A 20,292-nucleotide genomic window follows, 5' to 3' on the forward strand; every position below is an offset into this window, starting at 1 on the left:
ACTACCTGCATACTAACAGAGTCTTCATTGTAATCCTGTCAGGGACCTATTGTACCCCAGATTGTCCCCCCACCCGACACCGCAACACCCCCATCTCCCCAACACACACACGTGTAGAGAAAGCACCCCTCGGCACCCCTCTATCAAAGGAAACATTCTCCTCTTCTTGTCTCTTTTTTATGCAGTCATTCCTTGCTTTTTCAGCAACCCCCCCCAAAAAAAAAAAAATCTCCATCAGTTACTCTCGATAAGATGAGATCGTCTTTTCTCATCAGGTGCACAGTTATACATGTTACAATGAGCAGTCTACTCCTCTCCTCTCCAGTATTCCATCCTTCCCTTCAGGATTTATGCATTTCCTCTTTCCCTCTCCTCAGTTTATTCACTCTTCTTGTCCTCATCTCTCCTGGTCTCTCATTTCTCCTTTCTTTTCTTCAGTCTCTTCTCCTTTTCTTGCCTTTCATCACTTTCTTTAACTTTATCTTTTCTCTTCCACTCTCCTCTTACTTCTCCTCCTTTCTCTCCCCTCTTCACATCCTTCATCTCCTCTTCTCTCTTGACTCAATTATTTATTTTTTCCTCATTCTCCACTCTCATCACTTTTCCTCTCTCAGTTCTCCTCCCCTCCTTTCTCGTCAGTCTTCTGAATCATCTCATCCCTGTTTCCTCCACATTGCATCTTATCAGCACTCTTCTCCTCCGTGGTTCCCTTTTTTCCCTTTCATCCCGCCCTCAGTCGCTTTAGCCAAGTTTGCCTTGCAACATTGATGAATACGCTATAGTCCTGTCACACAAACAGACAGGCAGACACACACACACACAGACACACACTTCCTGTTTCCCTACATTCCTTGCAGTGAAGTAAAGTCTATTGTGTAATCGTAACAACTGTGATTACAGCATCATTATTCATCTTCGTAGATTATGGGATGCACATTCCAATCGCAACTCCTTGCGTTCCCTCAGCACTTCTGGCACCAATAATCATCTCTAACGTTTTCTGTTTTCCATCCACCAGGATCATTCCCGACACCTGCTGATGGCACCAGCCAAAACAGAAAAATTAAATGTTTTCTCAGTCTGTTTGGATGATCCGGACAATCTGTCTCTCAACCAGAGCAGACAGACTTCTGCATGAAACATTTGATATTTTTTACTGCCTGGTCGCACAATGTTCTGATTTATGGGAATTTAAGATCTATGGGAAGATCAAGATTGAGTTTTCATCTCAATATATTTAATATGTATTGATATCTCAACCAATAAAATTACATTGTCATGACAGAGAATTTATTAAGTAGGTCATAAAAATGCTCACTATACTTTGAAGGTCCCCAGTTGCATAAGGTGAGATGTCCATGTCATTTTTCATTACAAAGCAGGTCTAGTTTCTATATTAATACTGTGTAAGTATTAGTGGGCACAGATTGTATTGAAACATTAAGTGGCCACCAGGATTTCTATAAATTTGTGACGTTACAACACAGCAGTCACCACCCTCTGACATGCCCCTGCACACCTTGACTGACCCCTTCAGTCAGCCAATCAGAGGAGCCTCTCTTTTCATTACAATTATATCTTCAATTAACAGTTCAACAAAAGAAATCCACTGATATACTGTACATATCTCACATTTTCCATTTGACTACATTTGTTGTTATTATTAAATAAATATTTATTATTTGCTCAAAATGTATATATAGTTTGAATAGTCATAGCATAGTCTGTATGTACGTGTGTGGTATATGTTCATCATTATCATTTATCAAGTCAGAAATAAAGGTATGAAAAGTGAATGCGTATTTTCCATTGTCATTCTTTTATGACATTCAATTAAATCTCATTTCATTAATTGGATTGAGTCACACACAACATTACAAGGATTTGTCTCAGCTGCTTTCCTTTCCACACAACCAGACATAATGCACACATTACAACACACACACAGTCTGGCACAAAAACCACCCATGAAAACACACACAAACTGTCACATCATCACACCTCATGTTGCCGTGAGCTTCTGCCAAACCGTCATGTTTCATGATGCCGACTGTGAGCCAAACTCCCCCCATTCCCCTGGATGACTAAACTCTCTTTTCACTGTCACACCACAACAAACACCAGCGCCCCCCCCCATCAGAACCACAGGCCCCAAAATAAATATGATCACAGAATCTTTCTCAAAACAAGTGTCATAATTTCCTGTGGACAGCAGGGTACAAAGAGAAACCCAATATCAAGATTGATCTGTGTACAGTCAGCCGTACTGCGCACACCAACAGCTCACTTCTCCTCGCTTCCCCAAATTGTCAGCAGCATATATATGAAAAGTTGCAGTGGATCAGATGCCTGATTTAAGTGACTTGATGTGAAATCTCGGTGTGATTATTGCTGCCAGATGTGCAAGCTCCTACATCTGTCAGTATAATCAGACATCCATTTTTCCATCCATCTGTTCTGCTTTGCATCCAGCCCCTTCTTGGTGATGTGCATTAGTTTTGGTAAGTTCAATCATCAGCCAATGGAAAAGTTTGTGGCCCTGCTTCTGTATCTTCTTTTTGTTTTGTTTTCTTTAGCATGAATACTTCAGTGCTGAACTGTTGTTACCACACACTCTTTCATGAACATAACAAAATTGCCAGTTTGATTTATAGAATTTAAATTTTATATAAACTGTCCTATACAATATACGTATTAATCTTTTGTTGTTTTCTTTTTTTATCATTTCTTTCCATTGTCACTTAACTAAACCAGTCTGTGATTCTTCTGTTTCTACATTTTATGTTGCAATAAAAAAACAAAAAGTATATCAAATAGATTGAACTCCTGCAAACTAACAACATCACAAAGGTTAAGTGAGCAAATGATCACAAAACTGAAGTGATGTCCCTGATGTCTCTGAGTGCTAAACTTTACGTGTGAAACGGGAGACACTTACAAGCAATAAAAAAATGCGTTGATATATATAGACACTATACACATATGGATAGACACTGTAAAAACTACATACATGTTGAAATACATTTGTCATCACTAATTAATGTTTCGGTACAAAAAAGGAGGTCACATGTTTTCTCCACTCTAAAAATAACTGCGACTGAACAAATAGGTTCAGGTTGTTGAGGCGACACAGAGCAACAGTTGTGTATTTAGGTCAGACAGGCAGGGCTTCATTTCAACCATCAAGAAATAAAAGACTGTGAAGCTTGAATTCAATAAGAGTAACAGGACAGAGCTTGAGGAGCAGCGATATGGGAGTGGGTCCTGTCTCACTATGCATTTGGGGACCAAACTACTATTTGAAGGATAAGTCCTGAGGGTAGGAGTGTGAATTAGGTTAAAGTTTGGCAACAGGAATGCACCATGTCAGTTATGGGTCCCGACAAATGTTGCTGTACAAGGCGGGGGGCGGTGCAGAAACACAAAAATACTTTTTGTACATGTTGCATGTTTGGTAGATGCTTTATTTATGGATGATTATTCGCACCACCATTTAACACAGACAATTGACAAACTGCACATTCCACGTCTATGAATAGGACAGTCATGCTCTTCTCTTGGTTCTGCTGGCTGCTTTAAATGTAAAGAAAAAAATGACTTAAATATGTGAAAACAAAATGTCAGAAAAATCCAAGGAGAACTTAACACACACACATATATATATGTATATATATATATATATATATATATATATGACTAAATGATTTGCCAATACAATTGTGTAGATAAACTCACTGAATGACTGCACTCTGTCCAGCTGCAGTGTCTTTCAAGTGAATGAAGCGCTGCATTTATTTATTTGGTGATCAGATGCAACAGTGAGAGGACACCTGAGTCTAGGCTTCATTTTCCAGTCCTGTGTCTTGTTGAGCAAAAGAAACCATTTTGGTTAAGGTTAGGAAAAACTTTATGATTTTCCTAGATTTGGTTAAAAGTCAGGCACCACCAGATTCTTAACCATGACCAAAATAAATAAAGCAGTGGTCACTACAAGTTCATATATGCCCTGCAATTTTGGCATAAATTGGGCTTATTCTGACCCATTATCGTTGGGCATCCTGTCATAATTATGCCACAGTGGACATTTGTTGATGGGCTACATCATTTCTACTGTTTCTAGGAGGGTACCTCCACACATGCTGTACAGGTCCAAGTGGTATGTTCAGGTATTTAATATACAGTACGTATGTCAAAAATGTATGTCACAGTGCATCGTGATTAGTGCTGTTGCCTCACAGGAGGAAGAGCATGGGTTCAATTCCCAGAGCGATGGCCTTTCTGTGCTGGGTTTGCATGTTCTCCCTGTGCCTGTGAGGGTTTCCTCCCACCGGCCAAAGACATCATGTTTGGGTAAACTGGTGGCTCTAAATTACCCGTAGGTCTGAGTGTGAGCGGTTGTTGGTCTGTCTCTGTGTGTCGGCCCTGTGATGGTCTGGCAACCTGTCCAGGTTGACCCCGCCCTCACCCAGTGAGAGCTGGGCTTGGCTCCAGCCCCCCCGTGACCCGGAAACAGATAGGCAGCAGAGGATGAATGAACGAGAGTGAGTATGTACTTAGGGTTCGCCCTAAAGAGGACCACAGGTGGGGTTCTGGTCGGCCACTCCCACTGATGAAGCATCGTCACACAATGATTGAAAGGATTATTGTACCACCTGAAAAATTCAACTTTGGGCTCTACGCTGATATTGATTTTCTTTTTGCTATCGCTTCCTCTTGCTGTTCATCAGAGAGAAAAGTCAGAGCCTTGATGATGTTTTGCTTACTGTTCCCTCAGCCAATGTGTGCATTATGATGATCTGTATGCTAATCATGCGTAAATTAGCTTTTAATTTATTTAGTGCTTCAGATTTATTTACAGATTTCGACAACAAGTAAATGTTCACACAGGATAAAAAATGAGAAGGGCTGCTATGAAACTGAAAAAAAAAAACATAAACACACACACACACACACACATTAAAAACAAAAAAAAGTTTAGCTGAAACTGAAAGTCTAAAAGACAGCAAATATTTTTTTTTGATGAGCCCAAAAAAACTGAATGACCTTGCATTTTTTTATTTGTAATAAAAAGTTTGGAGAGGAAGTGTAGCCCTTTTTTCTTTTTTTTTTTTTTTTAACTAAGTTGAGTTTTTGAGACAAAGCAGGATGGATTGAAGTTTAACCCAACACCAAAAAATGTGTTTTTATTGGCGGCAAATAAAAATAATATTCTAAGGATATAAATTATTTGACTGATTTTTAAATGAAAATAATTTTCATTTAGTAAATTTTTATCTTAATACTTTTCATCTTTTGATCTCTGCTCTTATGGGTGATTAGTCCAGACCGTCTTTTAATGGGTGAGATTCTCTTTGATGCTTTGAGCTTGTTTGTGTGTGCAGATGGAGGGTGCTGGTCTGAAAAGGGAGAGCGCAGTGAGAGTGAGTGTCAGCGCTGTTCTGCAGCACAGGGCTCTCTGTAATCCCCCTCTTTCCCTCTCTCCACAGAGGAAATGCTTTTCATATTCAACGGGGTACAATCACAAACGGTTCCTGTCACTGAGAGGAGATCGACTGCAGAGCTGTTACCAACTCACATTACAACACACAGACAGGACTCTCTGGAGCTCAGGGGACGGGATACATACTCTGTGTCAGTTTTATTAACTGCTATGTATTTCACCACATTCAGTCATCGGCAAATGTGAGCACAAATGGCTGATCATATTTTACCAATTTAAAAAAGGAAAAAAAATGATAATAACCTGGAGATGCTTACGTATTAGCAGCTTTCTAAACACGGTGAGCACTTAATGGAAGCAATGAGCACCACGGTCCAGTCTTCATTGTTTTGAAATGTCCTTTTTAATTCTTCTTTTGTTACACACACATCCTTCACACCAAGAAGATGATGTGAAAGGATATTCTACAATTCTGAAACAAGGATAATTAATAAAATGTTTTGAATTGGCTCCAGCCTCCCTGGATTATATCGATATAGGTAATAGATGGATAGATGGATGGATGGATATCGACTTTTGAAGAATAAATAAAACGGTTTGACTGATGATAAAAACTAACTGTTGATTATTCACCTGTTCCCATTAAAGTGAGTTAAAAAAGAAGATATTTTATACACTATCAAATGTTTTTAGTGAAAAATCTACTTGTAATCTTTTTGTTTTGATAAGATTGATAAGATAGTCCCTTTTTTTCCTCAATAAAGTGGAATGTATATGATGGTAATGTACTACGATGATAATCAGTTAAGATATGATTTTATTATAAAAAAATTTAAATTTGTCTTGCACTCCCACAATGCACCGTTTTATCATTTCAACAAAACCTAAATTAAAAACCTAATTTATACACACACACACACAAAAATGATACAAAATATAAACAATTGTAAATGAAACCTACATGGCACACATCAATGGACAACAACACACCACAGGAAATTATCCTTTGGATTCAGATCTCAGTTTAGCAACAGGATGGAGTGATGTATGAAAGAGTTCTTCAGCCAGTTGCCATGAAATTGAGGGACTCTCAACTGTTATTTGAGGGCAAAAGTTGGTATTCAGAGGAGTGAGGAGTTAGAAAAGATATTGTTGGCAAGTCTGAGTTTGCTCTTATTTTGAGCTACCTGAAAGGAGGTTGCCACTAAATGGCCAATAATCTTTGCACAGGTAATAATATATAGTTTAGTTTTAAGTGTCTCAAAGATGCTGCTGAACTAGACCGAGCAGCAATTCAGCATCACACTCTGCACGGCTGCTTTGAAAAACACAACAAGCTCCAAAAGTCTACGAAGACAGTAAACGTGGAGGTAATTGGTGTTAATTGTGAAGCATTTATGATCTAAATAGTCAGCTGACCAATAACTTATAGCTACACTTAACGCTTTCTCTCTTCTTTCTCCATCCTAAGACAGAAAATACTCTCGTCTTCGGTGATATCTTTATAAATGACTTCTGCTTTTATCTTTGGAGGATGACATGCATCTCAGTCCCTCTCTACTTGCCCCTCCCACTGCAACCACTGACTGTAATTTTAACATGAGACAACCCCCCTCCCCTCAACCCGTCCCCCCTCCCCGTCGCCACCTCCCACAATGCTGCTATTTTCACTTTTGAATACCAGAGCAGGTCAAGAATACATTTGCCTTGGAGCAATTTATAGCTTCATAAACGTTATTTGCTGACGCAGACAAAATATATCTGCAGCCTCTCCCCCTTCATACATACCCTTTAATCAAAGTTACAATTACAACTTGGACTGTTAGAGGCGGCCTGTGCTGCTAACCCTGTTCTACACTGACAGGTAGGCCTGGAAACCCTTTACCCTCTTTTGCTTTCACAAGCAAAAACATGCTGAATGTACAGATATGGATAAGAAAATTAAAGCGCGCCTGATTTTAACTTTGAGGAACAAAGTCCTTTTTTGGGTATATTCTATGTGCTTTTTTTGTCATGATGATAACTCTCTTCTGTTTTTGGGTCATCCATAGAGAATATAGTCTAGTTGCTGAGCAGCTTCGCATTTCTGAAACGTACAAGTATATTTTGTTGTAGTTGTGTCATTGTGCTGTGGGTCTTGTATTTTTGCTCCAATCTTACCTTTGACCTCACCCAGCAGTTCATTGGCGTTCAGCCGGTCGACACGTTCCTTCCAGTCCTTAGAAAGGAGCCTCTCCATGCAAGAGGGTTCTACACAAAGACAAAACATAAACACCTTTAATTTTCAATGTTTCAATGTCAAAAACCTGAAATGGGAACTATTCACATTTGTAAATGGTTTTAAAGTCATATCAGAAACATTGCATATTCTTTGTTTGCTGGATTTTTTAAAAACATAAAGCTCTTCAATGAAGCCACTAAAACTGAGTCATTCTCTCTCACAAACACCAACTCTGACCAGAGAAGTATAAAAGTTGGCAATAAAAAGAAGACAGGAAAGGAACACAAAAAAAAATGAACCAATTGAATTGTTAGATTCCCAAAAAGAAGACCAAGGAACCATTTCCTCTCCTTCCTGTCCTCAAAAAAAAAAAAAAAATGAAGCAGCCATCCAGCTGACCAAATGAGAATGTCAGCATTGTTTTTGATACAGGGTCTTATTTGTGTCTGTCTGCTTTCTCACAATGTGTCTCATAGCCTCAGGATAATAGACATCAGAGACACGTGGTTTCATAAGATTCATAAGGTCTCATTTGTTCAGTTGGAGTCTTGCTGTGAACATTCTGAGACACATATGAGGGCATCAGTTAGAGGTGTGTGAGTGAAGACAAACAGACACACAAAGAGAAGTATGCATGCTGACAGGTATCAGCTGGGAAATGTAACACACTGCATCTACTTTACTAGTGACCTTAGTCCTTAAATTTCACTCTTCATTTCTGAAAGTAATGCTGCATTTGTAACACACACAATTTCTATCGCAGATTTAGGTGGAATTCACAAAGTATAAAACCGCTTTTTAAAATTATTTTCATGCTCAAAAATTTTCTGAAGTCGCTATTAAAGGTTTCATTGTCCTTGGCATCGACTACAAAGAAGATTCCTGTCACATATTCAGGCACAAGATTCATATGAAGTGAAGCATGCCCATGCTGGATGAAGCCTGCTGCATGCATGGATTTCACGTGGTGAAGAGGATTAGAGCATCAGGCATTGTCTTCTTTTGCCTCTTTATTATGAACCAATTTCACACAATGAGCCTTTTTTCAATAGTAAGTGGCATAGAGGAAGCAGGGAAAGAGAGAAGTGAATGGCCTGCTGAAAAGGTATCGGCTGCAAATCGAACCCGCGACGCTGTGATCGCGGCACTGATCCACTCGCCCAAACGCTGCTCTCTACACACATGCAGAATTGCTCTTTTCTATGTCTTGCATGTGTTAGTCACTGCTTACAGGTGCAGGGTTCCTCAGGGAATGATGGTTACTAGAAAACAGGATGGGAGGTGACAATCCAACAGGACTGAAATCATAAGAATTCAACTTTTAAGATTTACTTACATCATTATTCATTATTTTAAGAACCAATACAGTTTCTGGGAAACACTTAGCACTGAAAAGAAGGGGATGTGTTGATATGTTATAAAATGTTTGGACTGAATGTTTGTTTCCTTCCAAAATGGCGGATGGCTGAATTATTGAGGAGCATCTATTTGGAGTGACTAAAAAATTCTTACATTTTGTTTTGGTTCTAAGTTTGGAGACTCAAATGTGACGACAGTCTGGTCTATGAGCCAGCTGTCTTCCACACTGTTTTCTGCTGTACAATTTTCACAACCACAATCCACATCACTGGGATAACGAGGTTATTCCAAGGAAACAGGCCAACAGGCCAAGAATCATAAGTATGATCATAAGTATAATCATAAGCATCACTTCCAGGTATCACCTGAATTTGCTGCATTGTATGTTCATGGCACATGTTTATTAACTTGTGTGTGTTTATGTGCCAGTGGACACGCTGATGCCTCAGTCACCAAGGATGGCGAACACACGCAAAAACACACACACACACACACACACACAAAAAGGAGTGCATTCTTCTGTGCTGTGTGGAAAACATGCCCCTGAGGTCTTGCCTGATTTAGAATGGTTAAGTGAAACAATAGCTCATTTGTGGTACCTTTATCCTGACAAAAGGCGCTATAGGCAGTCATAAGGGCACATGGCCTATTGTGCATGGCTTAATGTTTAGTGTGTGCGCATGGGCCCATTGTGTGGTCATGAGATGCCGTCCACCGGCCAAGCACAGCTTCCTCATTGAGTCCATTAAAGCCTTGCATGTTTACAGTCGGATTATGATTGTTGTAAATAAGCTAATGCAGCCGTTCAGATCACATGTGATCAATGTAAACAAAGGAGGAGGAGGCGATGGCAGCGGGGGAAGAAGGAGCAGACAAGCTGCAACACAAAGGTACAACTTGAAACTTCACTAACTTCTGATGATTTCCCATATGTGGAGAAAAAAGGATGTTTCCAGACAGGTGGGCCCAAACTTTGGTGAAATAAGGTCATTAATACAATATCCCTCCCCTTGAGACAATGGAATCTACCCAATTCTTCACAGATGAAGGGTGAAAGCTGGAGGATGGGGCCAGGACGAGGGTTTCTTTTTTTTTTCTTTCTGTCTCTCTCTTCACGGGACCTAAAGTGCACTTCTTCAGCAAGCAGCAAATAAAACAAAATAAGGGCACACAATTTATGGGAACACTTAGGGAGGAAAACACAACCTGTAACTCCAGGACACATCTGCATCAAGTCATCACTGTGTGTACTCTGATGCACAATTTATACCCCCACCCCACATAAACAGATCAGACGAGGAGACGTAGGGGGACGAATGGAGAAAGGCAGTCGAGGAAGAGGAGAAAAAGAGAGGGATGACCTGAGTGAGAGATTATGGAAGAGGGGAAATGAGAAAAGAAAGTAAAGAGAAATCTCCTGCAAAACCCAAAGTTTTTTCCTAAAAGAAAAAGAAAACAGGACTTATTTGGCACAATCGTGTGGCTCTCTGACCAGTAATCAGTTTCTAATTGGTTGTAAACCAGGCATTTTTGCCATCAGCAAAGAAATGCAGGACGGACAGCCAGAGAGAATGGATGATGAGGTGGGATGCAGAGGGAAGGCGAGGGAGATAAGATGGGGTTAAAGACAAGGACTCGTAGTGAGTGTTTGGGGTAAACACGCCTTTATCACCCGTCCCAACACCAACCTGCCAAGAGACAGTGTTATTGGTGTTTTACATGAGCCACAGGCAACTTACAGTGACTGACTATACGTGTGTGTACGTACGTGCATATGTGCGTGTGTGCGCGTGGCAGGCAAACATCAACACTCCCAAACAGCCACTGCCAAGAACAACAGAGTTGCCACAGGCTTCCACTCAGACTCTCGTGTTTCTCTCCTTCTGTTTTTCTGTCTCTGTCTCTGTTTCCATGTGTGTAGAAGCGTCTGATGGAACGAATCTTCACCAAAATATCCTTCAGTAGAAAAAACCTGTAGCATAACGCCATGTCAACATTTAGCTTCAATTATATCCTCAGTGCTTCTCAAAAAATAATCATAGGAGTCTCCCAGGCATAACTTATGTGATGGCCGCCAGTTTTTCATATCTTCAAGGTCCCATATAGTATAAAGGTAGGCTTTGATTATAAAGCGTCCACATTATTACTGTAAAAAGTATCAGCGTTCAGCCCACACTGAAATAGACACAGCCTATATACAGAAACTTGAAATGATCTGTCAGGACGCTTGTAACTTGTGATGCCACAACAAAGCAGTCACTGGCCTCAGCCACAATCCAAACTTGGCCCACCTGGACCCGCCTGCCCATCTGGTAGGTCTACCACATTTACATTTCATCAGTCAGAAAGCAGACTCCTCAGACAATGTGGGACCTTAAACTTCACTTTCTTTCAGATATTTTCTAATCAAGCTGTTCATCTTTTGCACTGCTTTAAAAACTGGAAGAAACTCAGAAATGGCCCAATCACTTGTTGTTTTTGTCATGATTTAGACCTTTCATGCCCCACCTCGCCATCTTTTAATGCAGTTTTTCTGGATCATTATCATTCAGCAGCTAAACAGTGTCTGAAAGTGGCATCACAGTGTTAGACGTGTTGTTTCTTATACATACTGATAAGACTAGTTTCTTTTTTTTGTATGATCCCTATAGATATATTTTTCTTTATGAATACAAGTGGTGTTATGAAATATGACCTTCACTTCAATGGACAGAAGAATAATTATATTTCTTGAAAGACGCTTTCATGAAAGAAACCAGTTTATCTGACTATTTTTTCTGTTTTATATTTGATGATGTTTCAAAGTTTCCTTATAATTCACTTGACATTTGGATGGAAAACAGTGTGTCTTTCACTCTCTCTCTCTGACACACACACACAAACAACACACACTTTGTACTATGCCAGAGCTCAGGATCTGTGGAGTCTGCAGTCGAATGCCAAGGTAAAGAGAAAAAAATATTAATCTGAAATATTAGTTAATGTTAAAAAAACAAAGGCCAATGTTTGAGTGGGTCCCTAGTGTTTGTGTAATGCACACACAGTGGAAAAAAAAATTGTGTCTTCACTCTGCTACTGAGTGCGTGTAAATGGAAGCTGACAGCTACACTTTGCACTTCCAAATTTATGTCAGTGGTACAATTTCGACTGAAAACCCCACGGCAGAGAGAAGAGAAAGGGAAAAGAATGAAGGAACAAACGAAAGAGAGAGACACGGTGGAAGAGCAGAAAGACAAAGAGAAAAAGAAAGAAACGGTGATAAAGCAAAAGATTCAGATAAAGTGAGAGCGATAGTGAGAGAGAAACAGAGCAGGAGAGGCAGAGAGAGAGCAGCTGTCCGAACAGCTGGCCAGCAGGATTGATGTCTCAGTGAAATAAAACTCAACATATGTCCAAACATGAGAAGACAGGCCAGCCAAGAGGAAGAAGCGCACACACACACTGATGTGAGCACACTTTTACACTCTAAAGAACATACATGTGTGCCACACACACTGATTAAAGAATACCGCTACACTGTTGAGACGATTAATGCCACAGAGAGGGTTTATAACAATCACACACACACACATTCACACACGATGGGTGTCCTCACGCTGCTCACTCAGTGTTGTAAAACCATTAAACTGCAGAGTGGTTAGCCCAGCTGCGTGTTAGCACGGTCTCCATTTCACACACACTATTTTCATCGGTCAGATGACACCCAGACTCTCTTGTCGCAGAACATGGCCTGAGAAAGCAGCCGGCCCTGCTGGCTGCAGGGGGCCGATGGGGGTGGGTGTATGACATAGTCGAGTCTGTGCAACCACCTCTTCATACATCACCTCCCTTCACACACACACACACATTTTTTTTTGTCTCGCCTAGCAGTGCACCCAGTGTGCCCAGGAAGACCAGGCCACCTGGAGGAGCCACATGTATTCTTTACATGGCACTCTAATCCATGTTGGCCTAAAAAGGAACAAACAGCGGAATAAACTATTATTCCTCCAGAAAACGATATGCAAGTCATAAAACGTAATTATACAGTAAGGAAAATCTCAGTATTGCTTTTTTTTTTTTAGTAAAGGTCTGCAACTTCACTTTTGTTACCGAGTCATCTGCCAGTAATATGCTCTCATTTCTCAATGAATTGGTTGGTCTGTAAAAACAGGGCAAAACAGCAATTTTCCACAAAATGTAAGAAATGTTTTTGTTTTGTTTGTGAACATTTCAAGACCCACTGATATTGAGTTCACTGTACCAGGAAAGTATGAAGATCTGCAAATATAGATGTTTATATAGGTTCATTTATTTTTTGTGAGGTGACCAGTGGAGCTAGACCTCAAACAGATGCTGTGATCCAGGTTCATTATAATGCTTCCAACAGAATTGCAACAAAAACATATTTTACATACTACCTGTGTCACTGTGGATCCCTTGTCATGTTTATAATACCATGACATCTGACAGTTGTTGCTGCAGAGCCTGCTGAGATGGGCTCCTGTATGGACTGATGTGCATCCAAAGTTGATGCTCTACTGACGTAAACCTATTTGCATAATTAATGTATTTTACTTCACCTGCAGCTTAGAGAAAGTGAGTTCAGGCCCCTGCATCCCCTGACAGAGGCTTTTTGGGTGTCACTAAGAACCACATGCTAAAAATACTCCCAGAAGTGTAAAGCATTTTATTTTAAATGATGTGGCTGCGCAGCAGAAGGCACGGGGTTGAAACCCTGCAGCCCCAAATTAAGAGAAAGGGTAATGTTTCAAGTGAAGGTGTGAGTTTAATGCTAGAAAAGCCAGACTGCTGATCCCCGCTGTGCAGCCTGAGAGGTCAGGCCTGACGCGAATTAAGGCGCTGACACAAATGCCGACCAACTACCGCCACTGAACATTCAACGCCTCAGGGTGGAGGTTCAACGCACACAGAAAATACACTGCAGCTAAGATGAGGCCTGATGAGGATGCGCTGACTATAACACCAGAACAGATGGTTCATCTTATTAGCGGTTGGTTTCATTTCTCAGATATCACTTGTTTGATGAGGAAACAAAAGCTCAAACATTTTCAGGTAGTTTTTCAGCTCAGTATTATGAGTAAGCTGGAGAACAATGAAGTGACTGCTGGGCTTTAAAAACTGAACTGTAGCAGGGGCGTATGACGCTCCAACAACAAGGTCAAATCACTCGGGATTTAATTAATTTAAATTAACATCTATTCACTGGTTATTCTAAGGGGGTCTCATATTTCTTTTCTTTTTTTTTTTCATTTTGTTTGCTGTCTCATGTCTTCAGGGCTTCATTTATTTATTTATTTATTTTAGAATTATAAATGTAAATAAACCGTTAGATAGGATGGAGTGGAACGTTTTTATCCGTGATCAAGGTGAACATTTGAATTGGTCTTCACTTATCAAAGATATGGTCTATAAATAAAACAATATGAGCACATCCAGGGTGCAAAATTACTTCTTTGTCAAACACACACTTCCAAACCAGCAATTCAAAACACAGACTTCTGGTTCCACTTTAGGCATGTTATATGAAACCTTAGCCTACTTAGCACACACACACACACACGATCAACATGATGTGTGGCTGAGACACAATAGAAGCGTTGTTTTGGCTCGGACCCACGGGAGAGCTGGTGTTGGTTTGGGTCACAGAAGAGATATGGTGGGGGGTCAGGGAGCAAGTCACAGAGAGACAACACCTCTGACCCAGTCCTGATCCTGCTGATATAACCACAACAGAAACGTGGGGGGGGAGAGAGGGAACATATGCATAGGACACCTCTGCTCCCCATCCTCAGCATGCGTGTTGTCCAACAGCAAAGTGCATCGCCAAAAAACATTTTCTCAAACCACAACAAGCGCATTATTTTGTATAAAAATTAACTTTTAACTTTGCACTTATTTTTGGTTTTAACATTTTTACTTTCTCATATTTATTAGGGACAAACAATTTTATTGTTCCATAAATCCAAATGCTGCTTCATTGAAGAGCAGTGCTCCGTCTCAAACTGGCCTCTTCAGTCACTGGCGCAGCGTGTGCAGTGTGACAAGGGAGTGCTTTACCACACACTCCAGTTGTGTGCCTACCGGAAATTACAGGCGCACCATGTGATTTGTTCACATAATTTAAAAACAAGTGAGTGCACATCAGTTCCATTGTCATGTCCTCCTTCCTTGGTCATCATTCTTGCAATTCATCACTGACAACCCCACAGTATGGAAGAACACAAACAGACAGGATTAGTTGTGGTTATGCACGAGAGGCCTTCTGATTCATTCATGAAAGCAATGATTTGTGCAGCTAATGGTGTTTTTAAATATCATTATCCATTGCATTATTAATTTTAACAGCCATTTGTTTCAGAAAAAAGTTTATTTCTGATGTAGGACGCTACACACTAAGGCATGTCTGTGACATTCATTGGAAAGAGTTTACATTTCAACAGATTCAAGTCCATCACGATCCATCTTTCATTACAGTTATATCATGTCCGTCTTCACCAGATGTTGAAGATCAGCTGAACAATTTGGCATCTAACTGTAATCCTAGTAAAAGAACGGGGACTTAATAAAATCACAATTTAATCTGATTTGATTGGACGACACTCAAAACTATTTGTGCAAACCACATTGTATTTGTCTGAACATATGCTAGCTGGCCGGTAGCCAGACTGAGCCAGAGAGAGCTACCAGGCATATCCCACTGCCTGTATTTGTATTCAAGACAAACAGGCAGCGGCTGATTAGTAAAGAGATCCCTATCAATTACAGAGACAGAGATTGAAACCAGCCACAAGCAGTCCAGTGGGAGTCGACCTGTTGGCAGACCTGATGGAGAGCAGAGCTGACCACCACACGCAGCGACAGCGTGTAGATTAGAAGTTCAAGATAAAAGAATGAGCTTTACGTTGGGACTTCACTAGTGTCCCAAATCCTGATTTATATGCACACACACACACACGGAGACACAAAACCTCTGGCTGAACACAATCACAGCTCAAGCTACCAATCCCATAGCGTAAGGCAAACATAGTGCGAGAGCCAATAAGCTTAACTCTCAGGGCTGACCTAACTCCGCTGTTAAGCTTTCATCACAACTACTTCCACCTGAGCGTATGGATCCCTAAGCCCTCACTCACATAATCACACACATGCACACAAACAGGTAAGCCACACAAGGTTCACATACCCTGTAAGCGCATCCATTCATTCTTCTAACACTTTTCCATTTCCGGGTCATGTGGGGGTGCTGGAGCCAATCCCAGCTCACGCTGAGTGAGGACAGGGTGCACTCTGGACTGGTCACCAATCCATCACAGGGCCAACACAAAGAGACAAACAGAGACCAACAACCACTCACACTCACAGTCATGCATGTTAATACCAGTTAACATGCATGACAGTGGGAGGAAACCCATGCAGAGAGAACATGCAAACTCCACACAGAAAGGACCAAGGAGCTGGAACCTGCAACCTTCTTGTTGTGGGGCAACAGAGCTAACCACTGCACCTGTAAGTTCAAAGTTTGGTCATTCAGTATAGCTTCAGCTGCAGCTCAAGGGTTAGCTCAAGAGCCTATATCCTATTTAACCTTCAAACATATTCCTGGCAGGCCTGGGCTAATGGCTAAGCTGCTCATTTAAAGAGAGATACATTTATTCTTCTGCAAAAAAAAAAAAAAAAAATGTAAGTGGAACATTTCAGCTAATGTTTTAATCCAGGTTGAGCATTACTTAAATTTTTCTGAGTTACAGTCAAGGATGTACATCTTTAGACCACACGTCAGCTCATCACATCCCCCTTCAGAGGAGTACACATGCTTTCCAGAGTTTGAGTGGTGGAAACAGCAGAGATGTTCAAACAAGTTTTCAGCAGGGAGCAAGAACAAAGCGAAGCCTGGCAAAATGTCTCCATTGTCACAGAGCAGCAGGGTTAAAGGAAGGCTTGGCCTCGCTCTGACCTCCCTGTCCAGCTGGGGAAGCCATTAAACGGGTGATTCGGTGCACAGTTCTGCTCTAGCCTAAACCCAACACACAGAGTAGACTCCTCTAAACTGGACAAGGTGGACTTAAACACACAGTCAACAACAAGATTCGTAATGGAACTTTGGTATTTTTAGTATTTACCACTTTAGGATCAGTGTGTATGTGGTCTGATCAGTTTTCGTTGAAAGTGGCCTCAACGTACAAGCAACCAGCTTTTCAGCGTTTATCAGATATGGCTGAACTCTGATTGGGGACTGAACAGAATTTTTTGCATGTATAAATATAGAGTGTCAGTCATCGAAAAACTGTATCACTGAGAGAACACGTTCCACATTATGAGAAGCTGATTGAATAGATGTGTTTCCACAGACACAAGCCATTCATTGCTTAGGCACAACAAAAAAGAATTATGTTGGGAAGTACAGTAGATGGTAAAGGCTTTGTTTTTTTACACTTGATAATAGGATGTTATTATAAGCTCAAGTTTCCACAAAGATGAATCAAATCAAGACAGACATGAGGGCTTTTGAAAATAAAGTTGGTTTTGTTGGATAGTAGAAATGAATCATCATGATGCCACTAACGCCAGATGGAAGGCTGTGATGTTGGCCGCTTCCATATGATGGGAGGGGCAGTTAGTGGTGTTCGCAAATCTTAAATTGTAGTTGGGGTTTATATAAATATCTAGTGCATGTATTGAGGTGAGGCAAAAGAAAAAAAGATGATGATACGCATTCAAATGATGGCGTGCAAATCTGTATTTAGACTGATGGGTAACTGTCAACAGTGTCTGACTGCCTGTCAGTGTTGAGCAATCGTGAAAAAGCACAAGATGAGAGAGCAGCATCCCATCAGATCTGAGTGTAAAACTGGAACTCTGTAGGGGTCTTTTTTTATATACATATCAGATAAATGAATGAATGAACTTTATTATCACTGTTCCAGGAGTACAATGACATTTGGAGCAATTTCAGTTCTATATTGTTACTGTAAAACTTTCGTACTGAGTACGAGTTCACAAAATGTTCCTTAGAATGAAATGGAGGTCCATCAATCACAATCTCGCAGAATTTGGTTTCTTTTTGTGTACAAATCAAATAATGATGCTAATTTTAATGGAATTACGCAGCAGACAGTCAGTGTGTCAACTGACCAATCAGTCAATGTAAAACTATAATGAGGTAGCTTTTGGTACCTTTTTAAATGTATGTTATTACGCAGTATTGGACCTTTTATCTGCTTTGAGCCACAGAGGAAGGATGTGTCCTTCACTAAAGTTAAACTTCTTCAGTTGAATTCATGACTAAATCACACAGGTGTCTGTTCTATAACCACACTGATGGAGTACAATGTGGTAATGAGCCAGAGCTTATTTGCAAATGAAACACATGAATAGCAAAGCAATTCGTACATATAGAGTTGGGAGGGAGGGGTTAGGGTTGGATTAGAATGATGCTAAGTGTTTTCCAGGCGCCAGAGCTGCTCTAAGCACATTAGATGGCTGACTAAGTTGGCACGGGGGCCCCCGGCCCATGCCAGGGCCTGTTGTTTGTGGTTCGGCCCCACTGAGGCTCAACAATAAAGATAATGGTAATTTGGTTATTTTACACCAAGGAAGCTTGATTGCACTCTTCACTGGATTTAATATCTATCAGCCAGCATCCCATAATACATTGGGTTGATAAATGTCCACTCCTGACCACGTTTTCCCTCTTTGTATTGAGGGCTCAAGGAGACACAGTGAATTCAGATTAATGACTGCTAACAAGCGTGTATTTGTGTTGAGAGACAGCTTATTGTTTGGGTTGTTTCTCTGTTTATTCCAGGATTTTATCCCCCATCCTCTCTATCTCATATTTTTAGCTACAAAATGACAGAGGATGGAGGAGTGTTTCCATTCAGCAGCATGTCCAGTGCCCACATTTTTCCCTCTGATGTTCCCTCATCCTGGCCTTGAACACTCTATTCAATAACAAGCCTACCAGTTTAAGCGCTTTCACAGTACAGAGGAGGCCCTTTGTATGTGGCAAGCCTTTGTATCTAAACCTCAACACAATGGAGACACAACTCAACATAAATGCTAAATTGTCAAAAAAAACAACAACAACAACAACAAAAAACATCAGACCTTCACCCTCTCTGCCTCTGTGGTGTGAAAGTCAACAGGCAAAAAAGATTGTGTTTGCAGCAACCAGCTGTGGTAATAAAGCCGGCTGACGCAGTCTTGAAGAGTTCTTGCTAAGGCTTTTAAAAGCTGAGGTGGCAGTTGGATGGAGAAAAAAATTTCTCCAACATTGCAAAGTGAGGCCATGTCTATTCATTAGAACTGTCACAGGCACTTAGGGCTCCTCTGAACAGCAGGCGACTAACAGTGTGCCGACAGGGGGTGAGAACAGCACAAAGGCTAACAACGACATCATCCACACTTTCGCTCCTTGCTACAGTGCACAGAGGGGTTCGTCATGTTAGGCTAAGGAAGCGCTCCGTGGCTAATGGGGTGCGCTCTATTTGATCATACAGCCAATCTGAAGCCCTTTCAGCAGGAGCTGGGAATGGACATGGAATGGACAGCATTGTTCAGGCTTTAATGCGCCTGCCACCTGAGTACCAATAATCAAATCTGGTCATACTGCAAGGGGAACCATGTTTTAAGTGTCAGTCTAGGTCAACACATGCCACTCATGAGTCGGGGGGGGGGCTTGAATCAAATGCAAAGGAAACCTGAGTTTGGCCTGCACCAAGAATACACAACATAGCTTTAGGTCAGGATGTGAGCAAGGTTGCCTTTCAAAGAAAGATTCCAAATATGTGCCATGAGTGGTTTGAAAGATTGCTGGAGCTCGGAGGAAAAAAGGGGGGCACAGGAACATCTGATCAAAAACAAACCTTAAAGACAATAACAAGGTGAAGGAGAGAAAGGTGTAATTAAATGAGCTTTGTCACACATCAGTTCTGAACTGTGGGTGAACTCACTTAATGAAGCTTTCAGCCTCAGCCGTCTATTCATAAATTGCTCCCTTTTAACTGAATTGATTTGGGGAAAAAAAAAGCAGAGGTACTTGCCAGTCTTCATATGTAGAGTTACACTAGGCTCAGAATGATACATGCTGCCACAGAACAGCATGAAAGACATTTTTACATCATGTCCTCAAGGATCAGAGCAATTCATATGAACGTTTACAAGGTCCTCAAACAGGCGGAGTTATTATCCATGCTTACACTGTGAGATTCGTACACTGAACCTGTTTGCATTGCACAGGTTTATCCTGTTGTTTTGTCTGAGCTAAGTG

The 20,292-nt window shown here is 40.8% G+C and overlaps 1 protein-coding gene across 7 annotated transcripts in view; it reads right to left on the reverse strand.

Moving 5' to 3' along the window:
• Window positions 1-20,292, reverse strand: part of LOC115056509 (transcription factor SOX-6-like) — a 103,694-nt gene that overhangs the window by 43,015 nt on the left and 40,387 nt on the right. For all 7 annotated transcript variants that reach the window (XM_029523004.1, XM_029523003.1, XM_029523000.1 and 4 more), the window contains one exon: window positions 7,601-7,690. In XM_029523004.1, coding sequence (XP_029378864.1) covers window positions 7,601-7,690 — 90 coding nt within the window. The remainder of the gene's footprint in view (window positions 1-7,600; window positions 7,691-20,292) is intronic.

Source organism: Echeneis naucrates, chromosome 16 (assembly GCF_900963305.1).
Source record: "Echeneis naucrates chromosome 16, fEcheNa1.1, whole genome shotgun sequence".
Taxonomy (NCBI): Eukaryota; Metazoa; Chordata; class Actinopteri; order Carangiformes; family Echeneidae; genus Echeneis; species Echeneis naucrates.